The sequence below is a fragment of the Daldinia vernicosa genome (assembly GCF_022497035.1).
Source record: "Daldinia vernicosa strain CBS 139.73 unplaced genomic scaffold F5Y00scaffold_9, whole genome shotgun sequence".
Lineage (NCBI taxonomy): Eukaryota > Fungi > Ascomycota > Sordariomycetes > Xylariales > Hypoxylaceae > Daldinia > Daldinia vernicosa.
The window spans coordinates 386,693-404,935 of NW_025953925.1; the positions used below are offsets into that span (position 1 = coordinate 386,693).

Here is an 18,243-nt window from a genome sequence, read left to right on the forward strand (position 1 = left end):
AATTTTTTGGAGCTCTTGATGCTAGACGCGGCGCGCTTCCTTATCAGGGCAGTCGCGGGGCCGGGGGTGATGTGGGGCAACATGTACTTCGGTACTTTGATAAATGAAGCTGATAGAGCCGGAAGATTATGGATCCGACGCTTCACGGCAATTTTATAGGATTAGGTAATGGTATCTCAGGTACTTAGGTACATTTATAATGCACAATAGGTACATGTACATGCACGTACCTGCATAGAGCCCCACAGATAAATTGAGTTATGTAGAGGAACTTTTATTAACTTGGTCGAACTCCCATCTTCATCTTATATCAACTGGCAAATGATTAGTACCAACTCAGAAAAGTCTCATATTTTCTTACAAGCTTGGATGGTTATAAGGCGCAATGGCCATGAATAAGAAGAGGAAGCTAAATATACCAGAACCTCCGCCAGGTGTGTTTAACCCTGTATCGTTGTTATTAATAGTTTCTATAGATGGTGGATGAATGCTCATATCTCGCTAGCTATGAGCGCCTTTGCTCTTCGCCAAAGACTTCTTAACCAACAAATTTCCCCTACATCACCTAATGTGGATACAGTTGATGAGACTATATCTGTCCCCAAAGTCCCCCCATCACCAGATACTTCGGGGACTAGCAAGACTCGAAGTCCAAAGAAGACAAGGAAGACCCCAAATGTTCAACCACTGCCAAGTGTTGATAACGAATCTGGTAACGGCGTGAAGGGTACATTACCAGGAAATTTAACACTCTCAACGGATAATACTGTTATACCTAACTCTCCTAACGTCACATCTAGAAGTCCCTCGCCTTCTATAGCCGATGATGAGTTATTGGTGAAGCCGGCTAAGGCATTGCCAGTCCACCTCTCTAACTTTAAGCCATCCAAAAGCAACTACCAAAAACGGAAAGATGGGAGGATACTATTAAAATTACGTGACGGAGAGGTTTGTTTCCCCTACTTATTGTTCTAGAAACCCGAACTCACAAACAGCAGCGCTTAGTGATTCTCGGCAGCTATGGCATACGCGTGAAATCTGGTGAGATAACCCTCAATGGCGCGATGCTAAGGATATCAGACAGGGTGCATTGGGTGAATGCGCCACATTGCCACGCACTCCCCGTCCTTAGATGCTCGAACGACGCCAGCCTAGAACTGCTCCCTCATCCAATGGCTGCCGGTCTGAGAGGTTTAGGGAGGCTCTCTCCCCAGTTCAGGAAGCTCTGGAATGAATCTGATCTATCATCAAGCAAGAGCACTACTTCACCTTACCCAACATTTGTAATCGTAAGGATCCTCGAGGCATTTCAACAAACTATGCAGCTGATGATGCCTATAGTTATATACATCAGCGGATGGCCCAAAGAAAACAATGCTGCAAGATTTAGTATCCCCGCCAGAGTGGAATAGGGAGCTTGCCAAATTAGTCGATATTTCAAGCTCGAAACCCAGCTCCTTTATGATCACGGGGCCAAAATCTTCTGGGAAATCCACTTTTGGCAAGTTACTTGCGAACCGACTCATCACAGATCAGTCAAGTAACTCCAAACGCAGAGTCCACCGGGGGGTCGCTGTGCTTGACCTCGACCCGGGACAGCCTGAATACTGCGTCGCTGGCCAAGTCGCACTCGTATTCCTAACTGAGCCCGTGTTTAGTCCCTCGTTCTGTCGTCCTCTTCCCTGTCCAGAGCTCCAGATTGTTCGGTCTCATGCGCTAGCATCCATATCTCCAGCCTCCGATCCTGAATTATATCTAGAGGCTGCAATGGATCTCATGACGCACTATCGGAATGCTCTAGGGCGTTACCCTCTTATCATAAATACCCCGGGATGGATCCAAGGGACAGGGCTTGACCTTCTTACCTCCCTCATCACTAGTTCGCGACCGACCGAGGTGCTATATATGTCCGAGTCCGGTCCAGCCGAAGTAGTAGAGGCGCTGCAGGAATCATGCAGGACTACTACTTTTTCTACACTCCCTTCCCAGGCCTCCCAGCTGGCCTCGAGAACAGCAGCACATCTCCGTTCAATGCAGACCATGTCGTACTTCCATGCAGAACCCCAAAGCTCTGGTGCCGGTGGTCATTGGGTTCAGTGGAATAGCAAGCCACTGACAACTGTACCTCCTTGGCAGGTCAGCTACAAAGGTCCTGGGCGGGGGATATTCGGGATCATGTGCTATGATTACCAAACACCCGTGAATTTATTAGCCGACGCAGTTAATGGCACCATTCTCGGAGTTGTAGCAGTCGAAAACGTCCAAGCGTTTAGACATCCTGACGAGCATGCTATATTACCTAGCGATACGACTTCTGATACGATGGATATAGATAGGGCTGATGAGGGACCACAAAAATCAATATCCTCGTCGTTTTCGACATTGGCTAGAGATATTATTGTTACGACACCTGAAGGCATTCCATTTATCGACACGACGAACGGAACTACTCTTGACCCTAAATTTTCCCACTCTCTTGGCTTGGCCCTTGTTCGTGGCATCGACGTCAAGAATGGTGTGCTCCAACTTTTAACGCCGTTACGACTGGAGAAAATAGAAGAAATTACTTCTAGAGGGTGGGAAGTCGTACTCGTTAGCGGGAAGTTTGATACGCCGAGCTGGGCTTATACCGAAGACCTATATTATCGGGCTCATGAAGAAGTAGACGACGGAGCAGATGCGGATGAGACGATGGACACCGGTGACGATACTGGAGATATCTCCGAGACTGAAAATAGCAATTTGGCAGGGCCCATAGATACGATACCAGTGCCGTGGGTAGAGGTGCTACATGGAAACCAGAAACGTGGCATCGGCTCAAAAGTATGGCGAGTGAGGCGTGACCTAGGTCGCGTTAGCAATTCATGACACATGGGCCGCATGCAAGAAATAATTATTCGATGCTAGCTCTCCTCAATTGAAATATTACGAGTCCGCCGTTGTTGATTCCGGATTGAAGCTCAACGCTGCACGGCATCATCGCAGGCATGCGGTGGCGTTTGCTATTCCTATCTATTCCACAACATTTACATGAATCAAATCAAGAGCCGAGGTGAAAAAGAAGTTTTTTTTATATATATAAAAATACCATGCTTAGTCCTTATATAGGTATACATAGAAGCTAACATACATTACATGTTCTAACGACAATAAGTATAAGAGGCTGCCAATAAATAAATTACAGCAAAATGCCAAGCCGATCAATCTACTACCCCTGGTGGCAGCACAGCGATATAATCCAGCGGCGCCGTCTCGCGTCCATTAGCCGTAGCATCGACACGCACCACATCTCCCTCTTTGATTTCGACGCCCTTAAACGTGATCCTCGTCGCCGAGTGTCCGTCAATCCCCCTCGTCAGCGTAAACCCAAGCTTGTCCTCGTTATCGCCGATCCACGACCCAATACTCTTGTCGTTCAAAAACAGCTCGTACGACGCCTTGCCCTCGTATAGATCGTAGTAAGCGACAGCCAGATCGTACGTTCCGGCCGTGTAGTTTAGCGTGGCGGACACGCTTGCCGAGCTCGAGTTTCCGACGCTTTGGACGATGCGCAGACCGGAGGCTACTTCGAATGGGTTCACGGCTGTTATGCGGTACCCGCGCAGAGTCATGGATTCGGCTTCGACGCGCCATGGGTGCTTTCCTACGCGGTCTTGCGCGTCGGCGATTCCGGATAGGTTGTGGTAGAACTCGTTAATGGCGTCGCGCCAGACGATTGCGTGGCCTGCTTGGTATGTTAGCCGGAACGCCATCTCATCGAACCGCTGCTGGTCGATGAGGCCTTGTAGCTTGGCCCATTGCGCGGGGAACGTTGCGGCTGTCTCGGCGCCTGCGTAGTCTGTTATGGGGTTAGTGATTGGTTTATCTCTTCGGGTCTTATTGGAGATTCACATACGCGCATCATAAAAGTGTTGGATGACCGTCTTGCCGTTCTTTAACACGTGCGTGTAAGGGACGTGATGGAACCATAGCAGGAGGTCGTCCGGTGTCGTTTCGATATCCTCAAACACAGCGGCGACCTCTGTCGGGTATTGGCCCGCGTAGCCGGTACCGTTCTTAACCGTACGGTCCATTCCGATGCTAAATGCGTCAGCCCGAGTCCACTGCCCCCACGGGTTGTTGTCCATCGATTGCGGGTTCGGCCCGTAATGCGGTCCAGTGATATCCGTAAGTGTCTGGATTCCTAGATTGCCTGTGTAATTCTCATACGCCGGCCAAGACTCCATCGACATGCGTGTAATAGTCTCGCGAACGGTATCGTCCAAGCCGAAAGTCAGCCGCGTCCAGTCTTCCAAGATGGCTACTTCATCAACCGTTGGGTCCCAGGCTAATCTACCATAGCCATACAAGTTAGACATGGCGAGATGTGTGCCAAGCCAAGTGGTATTTTGGCCGACGTTTACGACAGCCGCGTAACCCGTGAGGCCCTTCTTATTAAAGCGCTTGCCGGAAAGTATATCAGAGCCGATGACAGATTTCTCGCCGTCGATGCGCAAGTCAAAGTTAAGGATCTCCTTCCAGAGCGGCGGTAGGTAAACCAAGTGGCACTGCTGGCCGAGATACTCCTGGGTAACTTGAAGCTCGATAGCCGATGCAGTCTGTTTTAAATGCGCGAAAAGCGGTGACGGGGGCTCCCTCACCTGGAAATCAATCGGTCCATACTTGACTTGGACGACGACGTTGTCGTCAAATTTGTCGTCGAGGTCGCGGAAGAAGTCAACGGCCGCGTTCGCTCGATCGTCTTTCCAATTCTTCTCGTCAAGATGCTGATTATCATAGACGAATGCGCGGAACATGACAATACCGCCGTGCGGCTTGACGGCCTTCGCGAACAGATTGGCACCGTCGGAGAGCGTACGATCATACGTGAGTGGACCGGGCTGGCCCTCGGAGTTGGCCTTGACTAAGAAACCCGCCAGGTCAGGCACATGTTCGTAAAGCTTGTCCGTGATTTCAGTCCACCAGGCGATGACGGACTTGTCCAAGGGATCAAAGGTATTCAATCCACCAAACGTCTGTGGCGACGCAAAGTTGAGCGAGATCCCGATTTTAACGCCCCATGGTCTCATCGCGTCGGCAACCTTAGCCAGCCCAGCCATATTTGCATCGCTTAAGATTATAGCGTTCGCGTTGACATTATTAATGATAATTCCGTTAACGCGAATCGAAGCCAGGAGGCGAGCATATTCGGCGACCCGCGTTACATTAGAGATCAGAGTGTTATTCGCGAAGAAGATAGACGGGCCAGCATAACCACGCTCGATAGTACCGTCCATATTGTCCCATTGGTTTATCCATCGGATTGCTGCGCTGGGACTTGTAGCATAAGCGACCTCTGTGAAGTTCGCTTGGGCTAGCATAGACAAGTACTCGAATGCACCATAAAGTGCACCACGTTCATTCTGGCCCACGATTTCGACCGTGTCGCCCTTAGTACTAAGCCAGAAACCATCTTCCTCGAGCTCGGGTGTTTCAATCGAGATGCCCGAGTCGTTAAAGGCAGCGATAGTTCCGATGACTATGGAAGGGCCTTCGTTTGTCTCGTGCGTCACGTTAAGTGACTTGCCAAGGATCCCATTGATGCCTTTTTGCAATTCTTGACCGGCGACATAAATAGGACTTATTTCCGTAGCGTTAAGAGCGATGATATTAGGGGGAATAGCAGCCTGTTTGACGATATCACATGGCAATCGAGCGTATCGTAACCACGCGTTGAGCCCGTCTTCTGCAGCCACAAGGCTGAGAGTAGCCAAAAACCAGAGTCCGCGCATTCTACCGTACCTGACCCAATCTACCGCGATCTAGGTACCTAACGCACAGAGATCTGCACCTGACAATCTACAGACATTGGGGTCCCCGTGTTTATACATGACGCCTATCCAGCACAGTGGGACCTTATCTGGGAAGATTATAGACCCCATTCTCCAAGAGCCAGGTTAATGAATAAGAAGCTGTCTTTAGGCTAAAGTCGAAGGCTATGGGCTGGTAGATCTTATCCATAGAGAATTGGCGTGGCATTCCAATTTGCGGTACTTTCGGTATATTTATACACGAACTCGTGGAGTCGTGTCTCCGTCTTCCCCGCAGATTCGGAAATGAAGATCCTCCAAACAGAATAAGCGATTCCGAGCTGGATTTAAAGTTGGGGTAGCAGGGTAGATAGCCGAGCATCGTGCATGGGGCCAGTATCCTAGTATTTTGGCTGTACATACGTAGGGATTACGTTTCAACATCGACTTATGCGTAAAGCGACTGGCGAACCACTTCCCTGAATGATATGAGATCTGATTGGAAACCCATGAACGTACCTAGGTACGTAATACGACCGATAATGCAGAGCCTCATTAAGAGATTGCAACTTCAAGCCTACCTACCTACCTAAGGTAGGTAGGTAACTGGTCCAGATCAGCTCTATCATTACAAACACCAAAGGACATTTGGGTTCCGTGATACTATAAGAACCACTAGCAGAATCGTAGATATGGTTGAATAAGCTAAGAATGAATAATTCGTTGAGTGAGCCTTTTCGTCTGATTTAGCGTCACACCTTTTTGCTTCCTTCTCGTTATATCTTGCTTTTCGCCTCTCGCGTCAATAACATAGTTGCTGAAGCTTAAGAAAATATACGGTAAAAGAGAAATAAATAAAAAATAAAAACAAGAACTAAGAAATATTAATATGAAGTTTAGGACGGAAAAGTGTGTGCAAGATGGTTACTGAGAACCTCGATCCTATCCAAGGGCATTCCTGTTGTTATGTGCGCTATCCCATATACCGTATATATCAAAATTGACGACGTGATCATGGGGTTTCTCTCAGGATTCCAGATGAGACATCTAGGACAAAGAATATGTATGTATACGAGCCATGGGCTCGCCAGATAGATTGGAGTTCCTCGCGGAACAGCGAAGTTGTTTCAATGTTGTTTGATTCCACCTCGTGACAGTTTCAAGCCGTATTCTTATCAGCACTAACAGCTGTCGTCTTTGTGCCGCTGAAATGAGTTCCCACACTCAATACCGCGTTCTCGACTGAAGGGCGCCGTTTTGTGGCGTCAACGATAGAAGTCCCCGTTTTGTCTTCCGCCGGGACTGCTGGAGTGCGTAGACCAGTTTGATGTTTTCCACCAAGAATATTGTCAATAGAAGAGAGAACGTCTGAGTGGTTCCTTCGAACCGATACGCTGAGCTGAGAAGAAGGCAATGAGGCTAGGAGAACGTTGACTGGCACGGTAGTATTCCGAGCAGGTGTAGACCTTAGGTGGCGTTAGACAGGTAATTATGAGGTGCAGGGAGTCTATGATGATGAAGTGCCTGGGGAAATAAATTCAACCGGGGTCTTAGACACGGCACTTACACAATGGGTTCGTGGGTTGTGTCGTTAGTTTGATCCGTCCCCATATTTATCAATAACAACGCAGAGGAGTTTTGAGGTTACCCGGGGAATATCGTGGAAATTTGAAGTTCTTATGATGTGTTTCGAGTGAAACTCAATGTAGGGTTCCTACTTAGAAGTAGTCGGGTTTGGTCGAGGATGGAGGGGGGAGACTGATACTTGTCGAGGATGAGTTGTAAGATGGAAAATGTCAGATTCCATACACCTTGGTGGTATATATAATTACCTATATATGCTTCTTAGCCCATGAAAGGCAGGCTTAGTACTGTCTTTCAGCGGTCAATGAAATGATGGAAAACGAGAAGGATCATCCATCGATACCTTAGGTACCTATGTAAGTACTCTAGATTATTGAATCGGATATTTCGGTTATATGATGGTAAACGACGTGCATCAAGGACGTGTGATTGCATCTCCAGCTACGCCTCTCTCTATAGGTGGTAATACCTACCTACCTACCTACCTACATATAGTAGCCTTAGGTCAATGTATAGGTAGGTTTGCCTGCCAAGCTATATAAAATGAAAAAATATGCGTCTAGTTCGGCTATGGTAGAAGCCACTTGCTGGAATTTCCCAAATCTTGACTCCTAAGTTAATAGCATTGGGTATCTTCCAGGGGCCTGGATCAAGCTGTAATTTGACCAGGTCCGACTACTCATACCTCCCCTAACTACGAGGCTACAAGTACAATATTTATCGGGGATATTCTTGGTTCCGATCTGCGGGCTATTTGAAATTTTCATGCTAATGCAACAACTCTAGAATGATAGCTCATGTAACTGGTAGTCTTATTTATGATATCCGATCATGGGTCGAATAGGATAGGTTGTGCAACTGATAGGTAAGTATACCTACGACAAGGATTGAGTTACCTAGTTGCACAACCTATCCGCCTATACATATACAGAACAATATGTTGGAGTTGCTTATTAGTAATGCTGTAATATTCTTAGCTATTAGTACGGTGTATTTCTATCACTTTGGTTCGCTAAAGAGTTTGGACGCATCTTTCATCGAAACCGTTCCCAAATAGGTAACCACGTTTTATATCACAACATGATAGCATTAATTCAGAGACATCATATATCAGTATTTATATTAAACATACTCAATACAATAGCAATTATTAAGTCTAGTGCTGACATGGTCTTCGCTGGTTACTAGACCTAGGTATCTCGTAAGAGATACTATTTAAATACGCCTTGCCTTGTGGTATTAGTATGATAGATACTCTGATGGAGTTTAGCTTTTATGAGTACGATGTAATATTCGAAGCCTAGTATACTGCAAGGCTATGCAAATACCTAAGGTACACAATGTATAGTGGTCTCCCCCCAAGTACCTACCTTACATGGGCCAATATAATAAAGGTACTTGAAGATCAAATCTTCAATAACCAATATAATGGCGAGAGTACCTTGAAGGTTTCAAGAACGGATAAAATAGCAAGGCTGGGACAGTATTAGTTCAGAAATAATGCTACGCACGTTAACCAATATACCGCGGAAGTCAAAAGGCGCATACTTTAACACAACGTGACCTAGTGAGTTCAAGTCCCTCGCCCTGGACATGATCAAGCTATAATAAACAATAGGACAACAGTAAGTAGACGCCAACCCCCGATTATTGAAGCCGCATGCAGTTCTTGGTTGAAGATGTTCGTAGGTTTGCGGCAGGCAAAGGCCACAAGCCATAGGACGGTTGCTACAATAAAAGTGACGTAGCTTATAATAGTAATTTCTCCGGAGGCTGCCGGTAGGCTTGAAAGCAGCAAGACGGAGACTAAGGGTGCATACACCCAGTAAAGATGCTTATAACCAATCCTAATAATCTGTCAGAAAGGCCGAAAGGTAGGTAGGCAGGTGGAAAATACTCCCCAAAGAAAGGCGGGCTGTTACTCGACCGTCTTCTGTCCGGTGAAGAGACTCGATGAATAATGTCACACCGGTAGGCTTGTATGTTTTCATATAATCCTGGTTGCATTAGCTCCCAGAACCTAGGCACCTAGCAGCTTCGTTCTGGCGGAACTTGATGCGATATGAGAACCGGTGAGCGTATGCACACATGAAACTGCATAGACCGAATGAGCAAGTAGACATGGGTAGTGAGTAAATTATGAGCCGTGGAATGAATTCCGAGGATTTCTCAACCGCTAGCCCTTTATTATAGGTTACATAGGATGAGGGTGGTGTATATGAGACTGAAGAACTCGAAGCAATGTTTATGTCAAGATTCTAGATGAAACATCTAGAAAAGGGGTATTGTCGGTATGTATAGCCGTAGGCTTCCAAAGCTAGGTGGCTTAGAGTTCCTCGAGGAACAATGTATTTGTCTCCTTGCTTCTTGCTCTCTGATCAATGTCCAGTCAGATGTATGGGCGATCCGGCGGGAACATCTCCGTGAAGACCATATCATGGCCACCTGACACGGGTTGCCTAGGATATAGTTGCCGGCAAGTATGCGTAAGTCTAAATACTCGTTAGTATAATTAGAACTAACTGATACCGACGGAGGCTCGCCTGACTTCTAAAAGTGAGCCGTCATTCTCACATATTTTTTTTGTACATCTACACCATCGCTTTTCTTTACTACCCGAGAAAAGTTACACGTCACTATTCCAAAGTCAATCATGAGCCGATCTGTAAGGCTTTCCCGCTCGGCTGTTGGGGATATTCACTGAAAATAATGGGATTCGTTCGTTGCATTGAGAAAGGCTCCTGCAAGTAAGATACATACCTAATCATCAGTTCACCGGTGCTCCATCGACTATCTAAAATAGGAAAACTAGAAGGATGACTGAGTATCGATAGGACGTAAAATACCACGGTCAGGGAATGTATGGGTGCCGACTCGAGTTCTTCCACACCGATGTCTTATATCAAAAATGGACATTGGACAACTTATCGGCAATCCCGACCTTAGCCTTCATCTATTTTAGCCTGATGCGTGATTTATACTTCCAGTGGTAATGTGACCTATTCTATGTTGCTACTTTGCTGTAAAGTCCTAGTCCCCGGTCAAGACATTGTATAATACCTACCAACCGGAATCAACTATATAGTGTTTTGCCATGGTGGCCCCGGTGAAAATATGATGATACTGCAGCCTTATTAGCTTACCATGCCTACATGATCGGCGGCTTACGTCCTTGCTAATATCCTTCCATTTGATAAACGACGAGCGAATGATATTAAAAGAGCCCGCTAATTCGCTAATTGTCTTAAGGAATCGAGGCGTAAATTCCCGTGGAGGTACTGCTCCGAACTTCGGGCGTGGCCGAGCATTGGATGTCTCTTGTCCCTCGAGTCTGCGCTGTACCGATGCCGGCACACGTGGCGTCTCGGTGATCACCCAATGTTACCCTGTCATGCTAAGGTCAGGGAGATGATCCTGGAGTAAATAGCCCTATAGAATAGTGCAATTAAGAGATTATTCAAATATTATAGGACCACCCCCTTTCTATTAAGCAAATCCCAAGTTGACATTAGGTTAGATAAGATAAGTTTTTGCGGGTTAAGCAAATGGGGACAAGCGTTCAAATTTGAATGTTCCATCAGATCGGTAGGCTGGAGGGTTGAATTAATGTTTCTGGTTGCTGGGATAGGGTACGGGCAATGTAGGTAGGCAGATCATGGTTCATGGCAGTAATCCCATGCACGCCATTGAAATGACAGTTCGGTATAGCCCTGCTGTTATATGGGTATATTAACTAATGCATTAAGGAGTTAGGTGGAAAGAAGCGAGCCAATAGTACTAGGTAAAGAGGGTGATGACGAATCGAAATAAAGACTATACATACTTAGTTGCGTAGTTATAATGTCTTCCTGCCTAGAAGAACAAGTTCTTTCCAGTCCCAGGGGCCAAGAAATCTTTACTAGTCGTCAGGCACAAGTGATAAGATTCTTTTATGAGTGATATCCCGCGTAATGTCTCAAATTAAACATCTGTCATGGGTAGGGGGATCAACATCGGTTTGTACTACGGGAGTGGTGGGGGCGTCTCCGGATATCTACGAAATTCTAACAAGAACGTAAGCCGGTGCCGGACCTGGGCGCTTTACCTTTGCTTGTTAACCAGGTTTGGTTATGATACCTACCCAAGTAGGGCGTAAATACACCCCGCAAGACTTGTTTATACAGTCTTGACTCCTTGTAAGCGCCGACGAGGGGAATGAGATTGGGAAGGTGTATGTATTTGAATCCCGCCCGAGGTGGTGACACCATGGTAACGTACCACAAGACAGCAGTGCCTGAGGATAAGAAGCTAAGAGCAAGCCCGCCTCTGTCATCCCCATGCCTATTTACGTAAACTGACTATGAGGATGTTAATATGTCTGGCTTAAGTCACGCTCAGTCTAGATAGACTGGTCTACGGATAAAAGATAGCCAAAGGTCCAAGAATGTATTAAGACCAGAACTCGCTACTAATAGTCATACGGACAAACGTAACAGCGTGATATCAGATGAGGAAAAAAGATGAAAGCTACTGAGTCGTTCGAGCTATAGCAGGTATCTAAGACACTAGAATGTAATCTATGATAGTAATACAAGGTACAACCGCACAGACACACCGTTTAGGGGTACTTACACAACTGACGCCAACGTTGTATCCTTATTTAAGGCTGAAGAAAAGGTATAGGTAATGGGACGGAGTATGTGTGATGAAGATATCATTGAGGGCGTAAAGAACTAGAGCCAATTAATACATTAAAATGATGAAAGGCAGCCGATTGGTTATAAGGAGGTATTTATGGACTATTTATTTCCGTTCGTTCTAACCGAGATCTTTATGACTAAGCAGTATTGACCTATCTCTCTGTTTCCAACTCTTGTGAATATTTGATAATATTGTTAAAAGTATTAAACTCGACCAAGCACTTATAGTAGTTGAAGAGGGACTAAATTCGGAGAAAAAAAGAAAAAAAAAAAAAAAAAAAGAGAAACAGCAAATTGGTTGTTATGCTTAACAGTAAATTAACGGGAATGGCTTACCGTAATTTACTTATCCGAACGCCATGTCGGGGTGCACAGGCGAGATGGCTGACAGCTCAATCAAGGCCACCGCCTTCAATGGCTATCCTCGACGACTACTTAGACATAGCCCGACCACATTTCAGCCATATCCCCAAGTCGGAGCTCTCAGTCACCGCTTTCCACGATAGCCTTCCTTCTTTCAACCATCCGCGGACTACCGCCTCCGACCGGCAGGCCATCGTCGACAGGCTCAAGCCGTATGCCATCATCTCGTCGATGCGAGAGCGCACACCATTCCCGGGAGAATTACTAAGGCAACTACCCAATCTGAAGCTTCTTCTAGCGACCGGCACGCAGTTCGAAACGTTCGACCTAGCCACAGCCTCCGAGCTTGGCATCAGCGTTGCCGCGGCGCCCGGCAGGGGCCGCACGGACGGTAAACTGACGAGCCGTCCGGCGCGACCTAAGCTCGATATCAAGAAAGGCGGCAGCCATCCGACGACGCAGCACGCGTGGGCGCTGATATTGGCTCTCGCGCGCAACGTGGCCGCCGACGACGCGGCCATGAAAGGCCCGACGAAAAGCTGGCAGTCCCAGCTCGCCATCGGACTAACAGGCGCGACGCTCGGCGTCGTCGGCCTCGGACGTCTTGGCGCCGCGGTGGCGCGGATCGGCAGCTTGGCGTGGGGCATGCGCGTGGTGTGCTGGAGCGAGAACTTGACGCAGGAGAAGGCGAACCGGAAGGCCGAGGAAATGGGACTTCCGGTCCGCGGTGGTTACGCCCTGGATCCCGACGCGCCGACGTTTACCGCCGTTAGCAAGGACGAGCTGTTCGCGACGGCGGATGTGGTCAGCTTGCATTACGTCCTTAGCGACCGTTCCCGAGGGATTGTCGGAAAGGCCGAGTTAGCCCGGATGAAGGACTCGGCGCTGTTGGTCAATACCTCGAGAGGGCCATTAATTGACGATCAAGCGTTATATGACGCGCTGCAGACGGGTCGCATCCGAGGCGCCGCGCTGGATACATTTGACATTGAGCCTTTACCCGCTGACAGTCCTTGGCGGTCGACTGAATGGGGCACTCAGGGGAGAGGCAACTTGATTATTACTCCGCATATGGGATATGTCGAAGACGGGATTATGCATACTTGGTACGAAGAAACTGCAGAGAATTTAGAGCGGTGGCTTCGGGGAGAAGCACTTCTTCATCGTCTTAACTAGGTAAGTACCTAGGTTAGACTGTTCTCTAAAGCCCATGATTGTATATATCCGGGTTTGAATCACGGTATCTAAGCGCAATATTAGCAGAATAAATATTATTAAAAATCCCATAACTGTTAATACTTAAAGGTTAGGTATGTAAAGATTATATATTAAGCAATGACGATTTATGACGTTACAAGCCACCTTTTGGTTAGGTGGTCAATCTGATAATATTTAAATTAATCTTCAAAACGGTTCATGTACAGGTCCATAGTCCAAAATCTGACTTTGTAATCAACGCAGTCTTTCGCCTGACCCAAGCGGCCATCTCGAGGCTGTACGGTAACGAATCGCGTCTTAAACGTCATTTTGAGACATTATGAGTGTACTTGGTCCCATTAAAACATCTTTATACTGGAGTTTCGATATACTAGGCACGTCAAAATGTACCAGACGATAACCCTCACGGATATCATCGAATCTACATGTGGCAGTTGGCGACTCCGTGGAGATCAGGTAATCAAATATAGGGGCCCAGGTCCCTGAGACCAGGCGAACATCAACCAGTGACAGCCATCCAGGCCGGATAGCCTTCAGGAACTCAAGCAGGTTGCTTTCCGGTACATATAAGCCACGTAGAGAGCAAGCTTGGAGATGTGCGGATTCCGGGTAGTCGTCGGCAACAATATGCACGGCGCGGTCCTCGGACGAAGTTGAAGTATTGGCCCCGATATCGTCCAGTGTATATCAAATTCTTTCAGATTCGGCATCAATGATGACACCTGCAAGAGACTTCGGAGAAGCAAAGTGCCGTGTACGCTTTGACTGAAATTGTCGGGTGCGACGTCTTGTCGTAGCTGATCTTGGGAAACGTACAGCGCAGAGAGGCTCATCGTCAGCCTTTCTAATGATTTATAGAGACCCGTAGCGAGAAATCGCTAGCTAAGAAGAAGAAAGGCCTTGTATGCTAAACTGCAATCCCGAACGGAACTAAATAGATTGAGATATGAATCGACAGTCAGCTAAGTAAGACTCACGCAAGGCAATTATACCTAGTCATGTCGAAGGTTTGCTGAGCCGTCTCCCAGATAACCTCGCGTAATGGGCGAGTAAATTGCTCAGAGATCTCATCATTAGACTCGTCGACCCCAGCATCTTGACGGAGCCGGATGCTACCATTGAAAGGCCCTGATGTTGTTACGACTGCCACTAAATCGACAACACTGGTATGAATTATCTATACCGATAGTCCCGGGCCCTATGCGGAGCCAAGCCCCACAAAACCGCCGGGTCCTCGGCCTGGCTCGCCGCCTGCAGGAATGAGAGGCTCTGTCCATGCGACGAGAGGAACAACGCCCAAGCCAACATGCATTTAATTGTCTGGGAATTTGCGGCTGTATTGGCCGAACCCGACTAAATTTATTGATTCACGGTAAGTAAGTCATACGCATACATAAATTGCCCACCAAGAAGATATGTAATTACCGTAGTGGGATTAGACGATTACAGAGAACGATTGGCGTATTTTCAATGCTAAGTCTGTATAACTATTGTAATTTGAGGCTATTACCGTTGCTTGGGGTACCTAAAAGCCTTTTAGCGTTGCTTGGTGCGCAACGGAAAGTCGAAATTTAACGGTAATGGAAAGCACAATGGTTAAAAATGAAGAAAAATAAAAAAAATAAAAAAAAATAAAAAGATTAGGCCCAGTCTTTTCCCAAAACGGAAGCTGTAATGTTTCAACTAAACTAAGAAGGTTCATTAGTACTGAAAAACACTAAGAAATTAAGGTTTTTATATTAGAATTTTATTTTTTCAGATCGTACTTTCCATTACCGTTAAATTTCGACTTTCCGTTACGCACCAAGCAACGCTAAAAGCCTGAAATTACGGAAGTTATACAGACTTACCATATACCCCTTTTGGGTTAAAACCAATGGTTGTCAGTAACCGTATATTCCCGCTATGGTAGGTACATAGGTAAATATCATTACGTAAAATATAAAATCCACCACGTGGGGCAAAAAAGCGACACCTGTGTGATTCGAACACACGCCCCCGAAGGGAATGCCTAGTCCATCAATTTAATTAATAGCAGGGCATCGCGTTAACCACTCCGCCAAAGTGCCTTATACCGTATGGGGCATTGCTAAATCTGTTTGTGATTATAGTACATAACCATACTTTACGTACAACTTTTCCCACACCGACCTCAAATCATAAAGAGATCCCAACAACTCTAAAGTGGGTCGGTTACTTATTAAGTTATTTGATTGATTAATATCTTGGTTTTATACACGTTTAACCTAGCATATACCAAGCTGATATCCATATGGAAGACCATCTTTATTCCAAGTCAGAAAGGTTCTCTTAAACAGTATAATACATCAGGGACTCAAACGAATGGTCGTAGTGGTAATCTAATCTTTATGAGCGGAGCTATGCGACGGTTGTCGTATGTATATCTTGGTGGATTGATTGTTTCCGGAGGGGGAGCATCTGAATAGTGGGGAATACCCCTGATTTCGGTTGACGGCTGAGGGGTTTCAACTGCTACCTATGTACCCTACGCGTCCGGGTCGTCTGGGTCGTCCGGGCATGTCCGATGTAATTATGACGTAGTCTACCATTAGCTTTTGCTTCTACCATCCATCTCAAGCACTTCCGAGTTCTAGCTGGGATTTTGCTATTAAATTTCGCAACACTTAATCAGTAAATCAGTAAATCAGTAACGTATAGGAAGAACACCCATCAGACGTTGAGATATGCAGGTCCAAACAACCCAGTCCACGCACAATGTTAACGTACTACCGTCTTATATAACCCCCCCTTGCGAATTTACGACGTCAATCGCCCCGGTGGGTGTAACCCTGCGATATTAATAGCAGTGGCAGGCAGACTTACGCCTCAAATTACATAGGTTTCGTTTTATAGCCGTGATGGTCTGGGCTCTATGTCTGGAGGCGGCCTTGAGGGCTCTTCGCGTTGCATTCCGCTAAGTACAAATCCTGTGCCTAATGACCCAAGAGCTAGCATGTCGCCGCGATTAAAATTGGAAAGCAATAACTCGGATGAGTCCAATTTGTCGGCCGTTGCGGCTTATTACATCCCTCAGGAGCGCAGGACACGAGAGCCCGAAATGTTAGACAGCTCCAGTAGCACGTCTCAGTTTGAGAACGAGAACGAGAACAAGAAGGCGAAGAATCGAATGGCCGCGCGAAAATGTAGGCGGAAAGCTAAGAACAAGGCTAAGTTACTTCAGGATACGAGTTTGAAATTATCACAGAAGAACGAAAATCTCAGAGCCACTGTAAACGGTCTGCGGAATGAAGTTATCAACCTGAAGAATGATATCTTAACGCACGGGACTCTATGTCAGAGTGAGCCGATCCAAAACTACCTCACCAATGCAATCAACAGCACGGTCGAGAAATACCAGAGTTGAGCTCCTCTTGTCGACGCCTTCACTTGTTCTCTATTCTAATGTTGGATTGGTTATTTCGTAAATGGTTGGTAATATTTCATGATGATGGTAATGATAATGATAACGATGACTTCGTTAACGTCTGGTGGTGGCGTGTATAATACTATCTAGGAGGCAAATTAGGTACGTATCTATATAGGTATTTAATCACTTGAAAACGCGACCATGGTGTGAGATATTATATGATTTATTTATACGAAGAATACTGATCTACTAAGAAGCCCCCTTCCAATATATACCTACAACAACCCACCCTGCAACAAAAGAAAAGTAGTTTTAGCAGATATTCTGATGTCCTCGACCCTCAAAGCAAGCTTCCTTCCACTTGTAACAATCCGTCGAGCACCTTGATTTCCCCTGCGCCTGGTTTTGCTTCTGTCCCTCTCTTCTCAGTTTCGCTTCCTTCCGCTTTTCGTTGAAAATCTCCTCTTCTCTGTCGAGCCGTGCTTGATTGCAGTCGACAAAACGGCGTATACCCGACCCAAGATTAAAGTCGTAGATGCAGCGTTCCTTACCTGTGAGGACTTGGTAGGATTCTCTTATTTGGTGTATTTTCATGCTCGCTTCTTCTTCGTCGCCCCTAAAGTTTTCGGGGTAGTATATAGTTAACTTCTCGTGATATGCCTCTTTTACGGTTTCAACCGATGAGAATAATGGAATTTCGAGAATTTCATAGTGGTTAAGGCCGTTTGGGGTATGGGCCTTTGTCGGGAATTGTTGCGTGTTCGTATGTGCTTGTGTCTTTTGCGTCTTGGGACAATGAGCACATTCCTCCGTTGAGGGAGCCCCCCGGGGAGAGGCGATGTTTGCGGCAACATGGAAAAATGTGAAGAAACAGCAGCCGATTAGTGTAACGATAGACATAATGCCTGGAAGCTCCTGGTAAAAACTCATTGTTGCAGAATTGCGACGCATTCTGCCGAAATACGGGGTTTCCATTTTTCAATATAGGTCAGCTAATAATGAGGGCTAATCTACCTAGTAGGTAGATAGTTGCAGATATGTCTAATCGGCGTATCTTGTGATGAGAATAAACAATATTAAGCGGTCCTTATATATTAGGTACGGAGGGCTCCCCTTTTGGTATCTATTTCTTTGTTCGCAAACAATGGCATGATTAGACTTCAATAATCCGGCTTATCCCAATCTTTGATCTCCAGCCTTAAGAGTCAAAGAACCAAGAGTA

The 18,243-nt window shown here is 46.3% G+C and overlaps 5 protein-coding genes and 1 non-coding gene across 6 annotated transcripts; 3 read left to right on the top strand and 3 right to left on the bottom strand.

Annotated features, from left to right (window-relative positions):
• The first annotated feature begins 291 nt into the window (after nt 1-291).
• On the top strand, nt 292-3,034 carry F5Y00DRAFT_216666 (uncharacterized protein). The gene is made up of 3 exons (XM_048005577.1): nt 292-948; nt 999-1,289; nt 1,342-3,034. The coding sequence occupies exons 1-3, from the start codon at nt 484-486 to the stop codon at nt 2,866-2,868; spliced, it is 2,283 nt and encodes a 760-aa protein (XP_047867666.1). The 5' UTR covers nt 292-483; the 3' UTR covers nt 2,869-3,034.
• A 166-nt stretch (nt 3,035-3,200) lies between these two features.
• F5Y00DRAFT_251578 (glycoside hydrolase family 67 protein) lies at nt 3,201-5,771 on the bottom strand (the record flags this gene model as incomplete). The annotated part of the gene is made up of 2 exons (XM_048009843.1): nt 3,201-3,838; nt 3,896-5,771. 2 exons carry the CDS (start codon nt 5,769-5,771, stop codon nt 3,201-3,203), a joined length of 2,514 nt encoding a protein of 837 aa, XP_047867667.1.
• Nucleotides 5,772-12,211: 6,440 nt separating this feature from the next.
• F5Y00DRAFT_216705 (glycerate dehydrogenase) lies at nt 12,212-13,676 on the top strand. Its single transcript, XM_048005578.1, has one exon. It carries the CDS (start codon nt 12,356-12,358, stop codon nt 13,589-13,591), a length of 1,236 nt encoding a protein of 411 aa, XP_047867668.1. The 5' UTR covers nt 12,212-12,355; the 3' UTR covers nt 13,592-13,676.
• A 1,926-nt stretch (nt 13,677-15,602) lies between these two features.
• F5Y00DRAFT_t36 lies at nt 15,603-15,702 on the bottom strand. Its single transcript has one exon. It is a non-coding gene; the product is annotated as a tRNA-Ser (tRNA).
• A 904-nt stretch (nt 15,703-16,606) lies between these two features.
• F5Y00DRAFT_229167 (uncharacterized protein) lies at nt 16,607-17,033 on the top strand (the record flags this gene model as incomplete). Its single annotated transcript, XM_048006724.1, has 1 exon — nt 16,607-17,033. A coding segment is annotated over one exon (412 nt), but the record flags the coding sequence as incomplete, so codon positions are not given.
• Nucleotides 17,034-17,333: 300 nt separating this feature from the next.
• Nucleotides 17,334-17,951, bottom strand: F5Y00DRAFT_259231 (uncharacterized protein; the record flags this gene model as incomplete). The annotated part of the gene is made up of 1 exon (XM_048010839.1): nt 17,334-17,951. The coding sequence occupies one exon, from the start codon at nt 17,949-17,951 to the stop codon at nt 17,334-17,336; it is 618 nt and encodes a 205-aa protein (XP_047867670.1).
• Between the last annotated feature and the right edge of the window lie 292 nt (nt 17,952-18,243).